Source organism: Macaca mulatta, chromosome 18 (genome assembly GCF_049350105.2).
Source record: "Macaca mulatta isolate MMU2019108-1 chromosome 18, T2T-MMU8v2.0, whole genome shotgun sequence".
Lineage (NCBI taxonomy): Eukaryota > Metazoa > Chordata > Mammalia > Primates > Cercopithecidae > Macaca > Macaca mulatta.
This window is the reverse complement of record NC_133423.1, coordinates 82821589-82834886: the sequence shown is the minus strand read 5'-3', so window position 1 is coordinate 82834886 and position 13298 is coordinate 82821589. Positions and strand designations below refer to the sequence as shown.

The 13298-nt window shown below is 37.2% G+C and overlaps 1 protein-coding gene across 3 annotated transcripts in view; it reads right to left on the bottom strand.

Moving 5' to 3' along the window:
- Positions 1 to 13298, bottom strand: part of ANKRD62 (ankyrin repeat domain 62) — a 106908-nt gene that overhangs the window by 61480 nt on the left and 32130 nt on the right. For 2 of the 3 annotated variants that reach the window (XM_077975336.1, XM_077975337.1), the window contains 5 exons: positions 11522 to 11575; positions 7372 to 7408; positions 4532 to 4607; positions 1603 to 1699; positions 1331 to 1515 (listed from right to left, as the gene is read on the bottom strand). The exons of the other annotated variant lie outside the window; for it this stretch is intronic. In XM_077975336.1, the coding sequence (XP_077831462.1) occupies positions 1331 to 1515; positions 1603 to 1699; positions 4532 to 4607; positions 7372 to 7408; positions 11522 to 11575 (449 nt within the window). The remainder of the gene's footprint in view (positions 1 to 1330; positions 1516 to 1602; positions 1700 to 4531; positions 4608 to 7371; positions 7409 to 11521; positions 11576 to 13298) is intronic. 3 annotated transcript variants of the gene reach the window in all.

Sequence of the window (13298 nt, the reverse complement as noted above, 5' to 3'; positions counted from 1 at the left end):
AGAGAAAACAGGACAATCAGGCCAAACTACAAAAGATATGTGTCATGCTGGAATGTAAAATTCCCCCTTGATGCAATCGGAATCCACTCAATGAGCAGATGAGTTAGATCATTACAAATATATTTCAGGAAGGTCACCCTGGCAGCAATGTAAAAGGGAGTGAACATGGTGAGGCAGGGGCCCAGCTATAAAAGAGTATTCTAGAATTATAGATCACAATGTGAACTACAGTAATAAGATATGAAAAGTGGGAAGTAGGTAAAAATACAGAACTTGGTAAGAGAATGCATTGGTGATGTGAGACCTGGAGTGCAGCATTTTTCCTCTTTCAATGTTTCAGTGCTATTTACCAGGTGTTACGTACTAGGAGGGGGAAGCCAGATGACAGAGTAGATTACAAAGGGCCAGGAGTCAGGAAAGAATCACAAACAATGTGTTCACTTTAGGACCTATCAACTTTGAGGCACCCAGGAAAGTTAGAAGACAGATCGGGATAAATACATTTGGAACCGAAGTAGATGGCCTTACTCAGGAAAAGGACACAGTGTTGATAAGACAAATATTTGTAAAATATACTACACTAGTAGAATTAAATAATGCAAACCTATATAGAACTCTGAACTTTCGAAAATAAAAACATGAGGGAAAAACATGGAATTCTACTTTTCAATTATATATTTCCACATTTGTTTCAAGAGTACAAAATATTCCTTAATCTATGCAGACACTTATTTCTGGAATGTTATGGCAATATGCATTTTTGAATTGCATGGAAATATTTAATTCTTGTTTTTTTGGAGACAAATTCTCACACAGTCACCCAGGCTGGAGTGTAGTAGCATGGTCTTGGCTCACTGCAACTTCCACCTCCTGGGTTCAAGCAATTCTCATGCCTCAGCCTCCTGAGTAGCTGAGACTACAGGCATGCGCCATCACGTCTGGCTAATTTTTTGTGTATCAGTTAAGACGAGGTTTCACCATGTTGCCCAGGCTGGTCTCGAACTCCTGAGCTCAGGTGATCTGCCTGCCTCGGCCTCCCAAAGTGTTAGGATTACTGGCGTAAGCCAATGTGCACAGCACATACTGAGCTGTTCTTTTTGGTTGCTTTCTACTTCTTTCCTTCCATAAAGGCAAAACTAAGAACTGTTTATTCCCACCATTTTTCATAAATCTCAATCCCATGCATCTATCTCTCTGGTAAGACTTGTTTTCTGTTATCATCTTGAGGGCTTGTATTTCTTTCTAGGATCTCTGTCATCATTATTAAGATTGAGGGGATGTATGTGAAAAAGCATGGGGAGGGGAAAGATTTCAAAAAAAACCAATCTACCTTTGTAACACCAGGGTTCACTATAGGATTGAGGGAAGGTTTCAGACCAGGGTGTGTAGGTCGACGAGGCTGACCACTGACGATTTCAGGATGGATTTTAACCCCATCTTCATTTTCGCTGTCAGAACTGCTGCCCTCAAGCAAAGTTATATTTCCTGTTCTCACAGTACCATATGTCGTTTTCACTATAGTTAAAGCAAAGAGTATATAAAAAAATGTGTAATTAACTGTCAGTGAATAACACAAGAATAGGCAGTCTTCAGATAGCTTACGATTCTTCCTCGTTGAGAAGATTGTTTGTTGAGAAATAGTCCTTGTTGGTTGTTGAGAAATAGTTCTTCGCTTCGTTAAGTGTTGTTCTGGAACATTCTACAAAGAAAACAATAGCTTTAAGAGAATAACATGTATCAAGTTTGATAACACAATATTCACCAGTACTACATGATCTAACACAAAGAATACAGGTTTTAGAGTCACTCAGATGTATTAATAGATTCAAACCTTAAATCTGCCATTTACTAATCTACATGCTCATGGGGTGAGGATTATGAGAGATGATACAGATATCCTCAAAACGTTACTCTTTTGCCCCTAGTTCATTATTAGACAAATACTGTATCGATTAGAGTATTTTCTTAACCAAAATAACCTAGAAGAAAGCTTACCCATAGGGAGTTTTGAGTATTACTGAAAAAATGAATATATTAAAAAATATAAATATGTGATAATATTTTGGTATTTTCATAAATTTCATCTTATGGAGAAAATGTGAGAACTTAGTTTTTAGTGGTATCTGATTTAAATGGGTAGGCACTGCAAACAGTACAAGCAACTTCTATGCTGTTTATAAAAAAGGTGAAACAAATTATCATATTAATTCAGTTCCTTCTGAGAGAGAGAGAAAAAAAAAAACAAGAATAAAACTTGTAGGGCAATGACTGATGAGTGAAATCCACACACAGCTACTAAAGAGGAAGCTGTCATCGAATACGCTGACAATAGAGACAGAAGTGTAATAAAAGAACAGACACTAAAACATGTTGTGCAAGGGAAAAGGCTGAGGTAAATCATTTTTAAAAGGAGAGGCGGGACAGAGAAACATCAAAACAAAAAAGAGACACAGCCAGTTAATCAAGGATGAACTTAAGCCAAGGAAAGAAATAATTTTAAGCACAATAATGTATGCGGAGAAATACAGACACATAACAAAAACTTGTGTTCATAATGGATCCCTGTAGTGACACTTATTAGAATTTGCTCTACAATAAGCTTTTTGTAAAAACTTGTCTAATAAAAGAGTTAATTTTATTACACTAAAATACACGTATCACTACCTGAAAGCTGGAGCACTGTTACCCCAGAGAGAGAAAAATGGAAAAAGAAATATTCCATCAACTTTCCACCTGGAGAAAGAATAAGCAAGCAGAATTCTAAAGAGTAATGTGTGGCTCGAAAATATGTATTTAATAGAACATGAGTTGGGGCTTTAAAAAGTTTAAGAAATTGTATCCTAAAATCGAAACCTAACCTTCCAGTTGAAGAATATTAGAAACTACACTGAATCTATCTTTCCTACTTAAGACATATTTCTAATTTCTTTCCTTCTTATTTTGACGTGTTTTCTCAACACAACTCATCTGAACTTATATATCTTAAACATTGTAAGACGCCAGGCATAGGGGCTCATGCCTGTAATCCCAGCACTTTGGGAGGCCAAGGCGGCTTGATCACTTGAGGTCAGAAGTTCACGACCAGCCTGGCCAACATGGCAAAACCCCTGTATCCACTAAAAAAAAAAAAAAAAAAAAAAAAAAATTAGTCAGGTGTGGTGATGGGCACCTGTAATTACAGCTCCTAGAGAGTCTGAGACATGAGAATCGCTTGAACCTAGGAGGCGGAGGTGAGCTGAGATCACGCCAGCCTGGTGACAGAGCAATCCTCTGTCTCAGAAAAAAAAAAAAATAAATAAAAGGGATATAAATTTAAGCCATAGTTTAGAAATGAAAGAGATTTAATTATTAGAACATACCATGTGTATTATATTACTTATAACGTTCCATTATATAGAAACTCATTTGTGTGTTCATTTATTCATATTGAAAACTATTAAAATACTTCTTACACACAGTCACGATTATAGGTACTCCAAATACACAAAAATATGTTTCCTAACCTCCACTCCCGTAGCTCATAGTAATACAGTAGCTTTGAAATTATTATTTAAATAACTAAATAGAAAAGCCTGAGATTTAAAATTTTAGAATGAGATACAAGAATTCTGGGTAGGTATTTCTGAAAAGTACACTTACAAAAACCTTCTGAAATTAAAGTCTTACCATATGAATACTAAAGTCTCTGCTTACTTCTGTAAGTTGTTATTTTGAACAAAACATGTATTCTTCAGTTAGAATAAGGCTTTAAAATAGACTCTTAGTGACTTAGAAAATGTAGTGGAATCCCTTTGTAATATAGGTTTTGAGGAAGAATTTAAATTTCAAGTCTTTCACAATTTAAAAAAAATTAGATATGGAGTCTTGTTACGTTGCCCAGGTCTCAAACTCCTGGGCTCCAGCAATTCTCCTGTTCCAGCCTCTTGAATAGCTGGGATTGCAGGCACATGACCTCATAAATAAATTATCATAATTTCCAATATTATTTTAGGCTAATTAGAGAACAAAGGATAAAATTATTTTAAAACTCTCTGCTAAAAACTGTATAATAACAAAATAATAAATGTCCAAGAAGAAAAAAGTAAATATATACTTCGGGCAACAGGGAAACCCCATGATTACTATAACAAGTAATTGGATCCATTTGAGCTTCGTTTAACAAATAAGTAGTATAAAAGTCACGTTAGTATGATTTAACACAGTAAGGATCTTTACCCCAATAAATTTTGACCAAATTTCACATCTCCTCTATTGTGGGGAAGCTTTTGTAATATAATTTTCCTGCCATTATGTAGTTTCTAGCCCATTCTCTTTTTCAGTTCCCATTCCCTCAAAGTATTTACCAGTTATCTGTTACTTACCAAAGTAAAAAAAAGAAATGTACCTAGTCATAGTTCTATAAAATGGTTTTCTCTAACCAAATTTCTATTACACAGATAAAACAAAGGTAGACCACTGTTAAATTTTAAAAGTAAATACTATACAAAACTAGATTCAGAGTGAGAATATTAATTTCACAAGACCACTTTACCTTGGATTTAAAATTGAAGTCACCATCCTTTTTTAGTCGCATACGCACTAAAAAAGTATCCAGTCTGCAGGAAAGCCTATAGAGCAAAAATATACAAGAAAAAAAAATGAGCAGGTTCATTACTTACAAAACAAATAAAACAAAACAAAAATCCTAGCCTATATCTGTATGCCCCCTCCAAAAAACAAAAAAAGAAAAACAAAATCTAGGAAAAAGTCAGCTATCAATATATCACATATCTTGCTGTAAGTAAAACATGACCTTTGTTTTAAAAAATATTTGTTACCTATTTCTGCCTTCAGCTCTCCAAACTTTTTTTTTTGTTTGTTTGAGACAGAGCCTCAAACAAACTCTTCTGTTGCCCAGGCTGCCGTGCAGTGGCCGGGTTCACGCCATTCTCCTGCCTCAGCCTCCCGAGTAGCTTGGCTACAGGCGCCCGCCACCACGCTCGGCTAATTTTTTTTATTTTTATTTTTTTTAGTGGAGACGGGGTTTCACTGTGTTGGCCAGGATAGTCTCAATCTCCTGACCTCATGATCTGCCCGCCTAGGCCTCCCAAAGTGCTGGGATTACAGGTGTGAGCCACCGCGCCCGGCCCAAACCTAGGAGATATCCAATGCCTACCCAGTCTTACTTCCATAGCAAACAGTGTCAACCAATACACTGGCAGAGACCCACAGTAATTTGTCCTGAAGGCTGGACTGAAAGCTCAATTAACCCAATCATGCCTGAGGTTGCAATTTTTGGAATTTGAAAAATCAGACCTTGGCGATGGCCTTGAGTGGAAAGCTATAAATAATTCTTACAGGCTTAGCATTTCAATAATGGAATACTAGGTATACATGGGTTTAGCTGACATAACTGAGTCCTGGTAGTTGTACCTCTATTTCCCTAAGTACTATATCTAAGTATCTTCCTTCCCATGGGCTCCCACTTCCAGATCCTTCTTCTGCAGGGCTCCATGGCAGTCTCCAAACTTTAAATCTTCAGCCTAGGAAAGCACAGCTTCCTAAAAGAATGAGCTCAAATAATCAAGGGTAGGAGTTCTCTGTTTCCCTGTTCCTGGAAAGTAAGCTAAATGGAGTTTCAATCATCCACCTCCAGCATAGGCATATGACCAACTACCCCACTGAAGCTCCATGACTGATTTGCCAGCTAATCCTACTCTTGCCTTAAGCCTACACAGATATGAGAAGAACATTAGTTAATTGGGAAAAGTGGCAGAGAAAAGGGGATGCCTGGCCTGGACCACAGATCCATGCAGTTCAGCAACCTCCAGTACCCTAGTACTCGATGGGCTCCAAGCTACCCCTCTGTAAGTTGGGGTGGAAGATGATACACATTTCTATATGCTCTAAGACTCTTCCCAGTGGCTCAAATTCTCTTAACATCTTTCCAAACAGACAAACAAACAAACAAAACTTTGATATCTGTCAGTTTTTCCAATCAGAGAACCAAAAAAGCAGCAACCTGTTTAGGACTCTCTTAAACCCACTACTTTAACTTACTTAACATGTCTTTCTTGCTAACTCCCAACATCCTGTGTTTTTCATTCCTCTAATTTATCACAAAGGCCACTATTCTGATCTCTTTTCTAAAACCCTTACTCTTATCCAACTCAGTGTCTTTGGCCTTCCCCTGCTAATTCCACTCTTATCCGCTTCCATTAAGGTTCACCAGCTCATTCCATTCTCATCCTCTTCCATTGGGATCATTAGACCCACTCTCCCTTTTCTATTATTAAAACACTCACCGACAGGATGATACACAAGAGCACTAGGCTTTGAATTGAGGAAATTGAGTTTGAATCTCATTTGTGTTACAAAGTGTACCCAAATAAATCATTTACTCTCTTTGAGTTTCAGGTTCTTCACCTGAACAACCACTTGACCCAGACGTTCAACACAGATAGAAATACTAAAGAATATTTTGTTTAGTCTCTAAGATCCCTTAAAATCCTGAAATTCTATGTGCTTTTGATTCTGTCTATTGAAAAATGAAGAATATTTAGCTGGCATGAGCACAGTAATGGAAGAAAAAACCACCAAGAAAAGCAGAGAAGAAACAAACAAACAAACAAAAAAATCAAGAAAAGAATACAGAAAACTCATGGAAAAAAAAAAAGGACTCCAGAGAAAAAGAAAAAGCTTTATGGAACTAGGCAAGGTACTTGCCTAAAGGGAAAACCACATAGAGAAGTCAGAAAGTAGAGAAATCAATTAACATTTCCTTTGAATGTGAGCAAAATATAATTAACATAACATAGTCTATATGCAGACCACCTGCAGCAAACTATTACTCTCCAGGACTTGCCTGATGTTGCTTATGGAAAACCTAGGGCCCTGTAGCCCAGCTGAGTGAGATCTGCCCTAAAAATGTTGATGGTAAAAATAAGGTGCTGGTTACCACCGCAATTGTCAAGTACATTAGGACAAATTTCTGAACTAACCAAGCTTCTAAGAAAGACTCTAAAGAGTGTTAACGTAAAACAAAATGTGACTTTCTGAACTGATCTGATTTGGACCCGTACCTTGATCCCATTGCTGCACAGGTCTCAAGAGAAGTGATTTGGGGGCCAGGCACGCTCATGTTCAAATCATGGGTTGGCAACTTGTTAATTAACAGGATCATGGGCTAATTATCCAACCCTCCGAATCATGGTTGCCTAATTATTTAAAAAGTAGGTGATAGCACAAATACTTGCAAAGCAACATGAGGACTACAGGAAATGATAAATGTGAAGCACATAAGCCCAGAGTAAAACAACCAACAGTTATTAGTTTCTTTTCTCTGCAGTCCCTTAGAAGACATATCACTTTTCAGAATCTGTGAAATCCTACCTGTTCATGCAGTCTTCAATGGTAACAGCAGGCGCTACTAAAGAAAAAAATACATTTTAAATCAACAATAGAAACACATAAAATATCAGAATCATAAGGGAGCATGGCAGCAACTGCCTGTAATTCCAGACAGGAAAATAAGATCACAGTCAATTTCTCTTAATAATGACTGTATATCAAGCCAGGTGCCATGTGTGCGCATGTAGTCCCAGCTACTCAGAAAACTGAGGCTGAAACATCACATGAGGTCAGGAGTTGAAGGCTGCAGTGGAGTATGACTCTGCCTATGAATAGCCACTGCACTACAGCCTGGGCAACATAGCAAGACTGCCATCTCTTAAGAAATAATAATAATAAGGCCAGGCGTGGTGGCTCATGCCTGTGATCCCAGCACTTGGGGAGGCCGAGGTGGGCAGATCACTCGAGGTCAGGAGTTCAAGATCAGCCTGGCCAACACGGTGAAACCCTGTCTGTACTAAAAATACAAAAATTAGCTGGGCATGGTGGCGGGTGTCTGTAATCCCAGATACTTGGAAGGCTGAGGCAGGAGAATTGCTTGAACCCAGAGGGCGGAGGTTGCAGTGAGCTGAGATCAGGTCATGCCACTGCACTCCAGCATGGGCGACAGAGCAACTCTGTCTCAACAACAACAATAAAAGAAATAATAATAATTATTAAATAAATGTGCATCATTCACTCAACTGTGATAATTATAGAAGTATATATAGCCACTGGATATAGTATAATACTTTACTACTGACCATAGAGTTCCTTTTGTTTCAAAACTTTTTCTTAATTGCATATAAAGCTAAAAACATGGTTCACCTATTAAAGGTACTTCTTCATAGAAAAAATCAAAAAGTCAAATACTGCATTCAAAATGTAGGATGAGTTTCTATTTCTCTCCTCAAACAGTGGATTTTTATCATTAATGGTCAATAGTACTTTAAACTTCTTTAGCAAAGAAAAAAGCCTTGTAGACTGGGCAGGGTGGCTCATTCCTGTAATCCCAGCACTTTGTGAGGTCAAGGTCGAAGGATTACATGAGGCCAAGAGTTAGAGACCAGCCTGGGCAACAAACATAGCGAGACACTCATTACTACAAAATGAAACATAAAAAATTAGCTGAGCATGCTGATGCATGCCTGTAGTCCTAGTTACTTGGGAGACTGAGATGAGAAGATTGCTTGTGCCCTGGAGTTCAAGGCTGTGGAGAGCTATGATCACACCACTTCATTCTAGCCTCAGCAACAAAGCAAGACCCTGTCTCAAAAAAAGGAAGTTATATATAGATGACTAAAAGTATGATCAAGAAATGGACCTCATATTCTAGTTAAATCACAGATCACAAATTTCTGAAAAATATAATACCAGAAAAGCACTTCACTTTAAAACTATGTCAGATAGAACAACTTGAATTTGACAATCCAGAAGATACTTAAAAAATTCTTGGCAGACCATCATCAGTGACACTGCCATTGTGACAGAAGTTTAGCATTAGAGACTAACAGAATACCTGATATACTTTAGGATAGGTAGCCAATTCTCTTGAAATAATCCACCTTTGTCAAACACCCGTCTGTTAGAAATGTGTTCTGAAAATGTTTTCTTTAGGGATGAAATTCAAAAGGAAGCAATAGAAGTGCAGATATCAGAAGAGGCAAATGAAGAGGGAATTGCACTAAGAAAAAGAACCAGGTACTGGGTTTTCTACTGATGTCATCAGAATTCCCAGAATGCTGAGAACTAGTATATTCAGCATATCACCTTATATTTTTCTCCATATTACACAAAAGATGTCAGTTTCTCCAAACTCCTCATCTGTAAACTACACTTCTGATCAAAACTTGAAACTGTTAAAACATGGCTGTATTATAATTCCATGACAGAGGGAGGAATGTGTCTGACAGCAGGTTCCAGTTGTTGCTACCAGATTTCAGTTTCAAAATGTATCCAGAAGAACTTATCAAGTACTTGAGTGTAAATCAAGTTTTTCCACAAGAAGCAGATAAGACAGACAATACTTTTCCTCACACGTGACCTTTAGGTTTTGACAATTCTGGAAAAATGCTGGCACGTGTACTCATCAGTCTAGATTATTTTCCCTGACCCTTTGTACATAGCTGCTGTAGTTACCAAAAAGCTAGGTAGGATCTTGGTAGATTTATTCTTTCTTATTTGAACACCAGAAGTATGAATCACATCTATAGTAAACCTTACAACTCTAAAATCATTCTTTTGAAAAGGGTACCACTAATGAGCTTGTAAAAGTTAAATCCATTTTACTTTTTAGTAATCTTATTTGTTAGAATTGATATTCCCTTCTTGAAATTCTCACTTTTTAAATTTTTGCAACGTCACTTCCTCTGACTCCTCTCCCACTTTTCTCTAGCTACTGCTCATTCTCCTTTGTCACCTCCCTTTTCCTTTGGGAAATCTTGCTATGCCTAGGGTTCTGTTACTGGCTTTCTTGTCATTATACACCTTCTGCACTATGGACAAGCTCATTGAGATCTATGACTTTGCTTAATAATTATAACAGGACCATTCTATGTCTGCAAATCCAACCTCAGAGTTTTATCTGCAGCTAGAAATCCTATTATCCGATTTCCTACAGAAAATATTCTTCCATGGTTGTTCCATTCAACTCAACATGTATTGGAAAAACATTCGTCTTCCCTATTCCCTATACTTCTCTATTCACCTGAAATTCCCTGTTCAAATTCAGTATAAACACTAGTATACAACCTCAAAACTTATGATCTAAGATTTCTCTCTGCCACCTAACTTTTTACTTTCATCAATCACTAAATCATATTAACTGCACCTCTTTTCTGCCTCTGCTTTATATTTCCACTGCCACAATATAAGTATGTTTATATTTCTGAGTTAAACATGGCCTCTTAACTGATGTCTTTCACGGGAGGAGAAAACCCTACCAACTATTAATATTTCTTAAATTGAAAAAACTAAGACAGCAAATGAAAAGGGCATAAGGCCAAGAAAATAAATGAACATTTTTAAATGAATAAACTGAGATTCTTATAATTATTTCACCTTGCATGGGTGAAAACATCACAGTAGATTGAGACTGGAGATAAGGAAACTATAGCTTTGACTACAGACAAAGTTTCCTTTGTCTCCCAGTCTACATGGTTACCTTTCATCTACCTTCTAAGTGAGGGGTCAGCAAACTACAGGTCACAGGCCAACTCCAGTCTGCCATATGGTTTTGTACATAAACTTTTTTTGGAGCACAGTCTATCTATGCCTGCTTTCACACTTCAGTGGCAGTGTTGAGTAGCTATGACAGAGACTACATGACCTAAAATATTACCTATCTAGCCCTCTACAGAAAAAGCTTGCCAATCCTTGTTTGCACCATAACCAGAATGCCCTAATCCTCCTCAAATCTAATCTTGAGACTTCCCTGTTGAAAAATTTCTAGTGAATGCCTGCAGCAAACATTGCTGGTTCCCTACCTAAGAGCAATTCTTTATTCTTTCTTGCTGGAGAAATGCAAGTCTACTTAGATATTTATCATCCAATATCCCTCCTAGCTCCAAGAAGAGAAATGATTATTCTAAGCAAATCACAGTAATTACATTTGCTTTTCCAGTGCCTGGTTTAGAAACGAGCAGCTAGTGTAACCAAGCCAATAAAATGTCACAGGAAGTCCAACGCAAGCTTCTGACTTTTCTCCATTTTCTAAAAGAAACACGTGAAAAAAAAAACAACCCTTCCAGCCTTTAGATATTGTCTTGTGAGAACATGGCGTTTGAAACTGCTGCTAAGTAGCCAACCATGAAAGGAGGTATCAACAAAACACCGCGAACAGCGCAGCTGAAAGAGGGACGAGTGAGATATGATGATATCACTGAACCACCAAAACACCTTTGGCTCCCATTGTTTTAGCTGTTGTTAGTTAGGTCATCTAATGTTTGCAGTCAAAAGCACCCTACCGAAGAATTTTTCCGTGGCCTACAGATAAGATCTACAAATTTCTAGATGTTTAAAAAGTCTTTCCTAAGCTTGACTTAGCTAGGTATTCAAATCATTTCCAACCACTCTCATAGCATACTTTTTTTTTGTGCTAGCAAAACTGAACCAACTGCTCATAAACTCTGCAAAGTTCCCTCAAGCATCTTACCTTTTGCACTTGCTTTTCCTTTTGGCAAAGGGGCAATCCTGTTAGCTGTTCCTTCTGCCAAAGATACAATCTTGTGAGATATTCCTTTTGACAGGGAGCATTCTTCTGCTTCTTTACCTGGCAAATGTCTACTCACTCTGCATGCTTACCTTAAATCCCACCCATGTTTTAAAATCTTTCATTCCCCACCATGGACATAACATATTTGGCACACACTGAATGCGATAAATACATAATAAACAATAATTATAAACTCCCAGAGGGCATCTGACACACAAAAAGCACTGAATAGAGTAGTAAATAATAAAAATGACAATAATAACCATGGCTTCTGACTATATATTTTTAAATGTTTGCATTCTGTACTTATTAGAAAAATGCTTACTACCTTAAAGACACTTGATATTTATTAAGTGGACATGAGAATGAAAATGTTTTCTTTGAAAACTCTGTTGTATAAGCATAAAAATTATGAGCACCTTAAAGGCCAAAACTATGTCTATTCTACTTTTGTCTCCTGTAACTTGGAAAGCCTAACCTACAGGCATTCTTTCATAAATATACATTAAATCAAAGGTGTCCTCATACACTTCAGATTGTACAAGTGCATTAGGTGTCACATCGAGGTAGGAAAGTAGCATCTTCGTTCTTCTGAAACATTTTTGTATGAAGAAAATTACCAAGCAAACCCTCTGAAAAATGGCACCCAATCACGCCTCTATTTTGGGAGGGAATGTGAAGTTGTAGGGCTGTGTGGCAGAGCACGTATCCTACCTCAAAGAGGCAGCCCCTGCTCTGTTCTGGTAATGGTTGCTGTACTTTTACTATAATGTGTTCAGCCTAGAGTTGGGTTATTCAAATATTATTATAATAATCTCTTAGCTAATAGTAACAGAGTGTCTTCTTCTAATAAATTGATGTTACCATGACAATTAACTAGCAGATAGAACAAATTTCACCCTAATGAGGTAAATATATCTCATTTTATTTCCACTTGGGGGGAATTAAGTCAATACTAGTGAGACCTTCTTGGTATAAGAATATGTAACATGGCCTGTGCTTCTCAATAAGGAATTTATTTTCTGACTTCTCCACACACTGGGTATCTTTAAAAAATAACATCCTATTGGTATTGGTACAGTTCTTATTGTTTGTTTGTTCATGGTACCAGAAAGGTCTCATTGAAATTCTAGTTTTAAGTTACTTTTTTATGACACAAATCACCGTGTCAGAGTTGACCTCTGAATAACACAGGTCCACTTATCTGAAGATTTTCTTCTGCCTTTGCCACCTGAGATGGCAAGACCAATCTCTCTCTACCTCCTACTCCTCCTCAGCCTAGTCAACTTGAAGACTGAGGATGAAGAGCTTTATGATGATCCACTTTCCACTGAATGAAAATACATTCTTTCTTCATTATGATTTTCTTTATAAGTTTCTTTTTCTCTAGCTTACTTTATCGTAGTAACAATACAGTATATAATACATATAACATAACAAATATGTCTTAATTGACTGTATAATCAGTAAGGTTTCCAGTCATCAGTAAGCCACGAGTAGTTAAGTTTTAGGGGGGAGTCCAAAGTTATACACAGATTTCAAACGGAATGGGGGACTGGTACTCCCAAATCCCACACTGCTCAAGGTTGAGCTGTAATATGTATTTATTAAATGCAAAGCATTTATTTTATAAATTAAAATACCCAATTTTATACAAGTCCAATTCATCATAAGGTGACTATAAAGAAAACATACCACATATTAACTTAAAAATCTT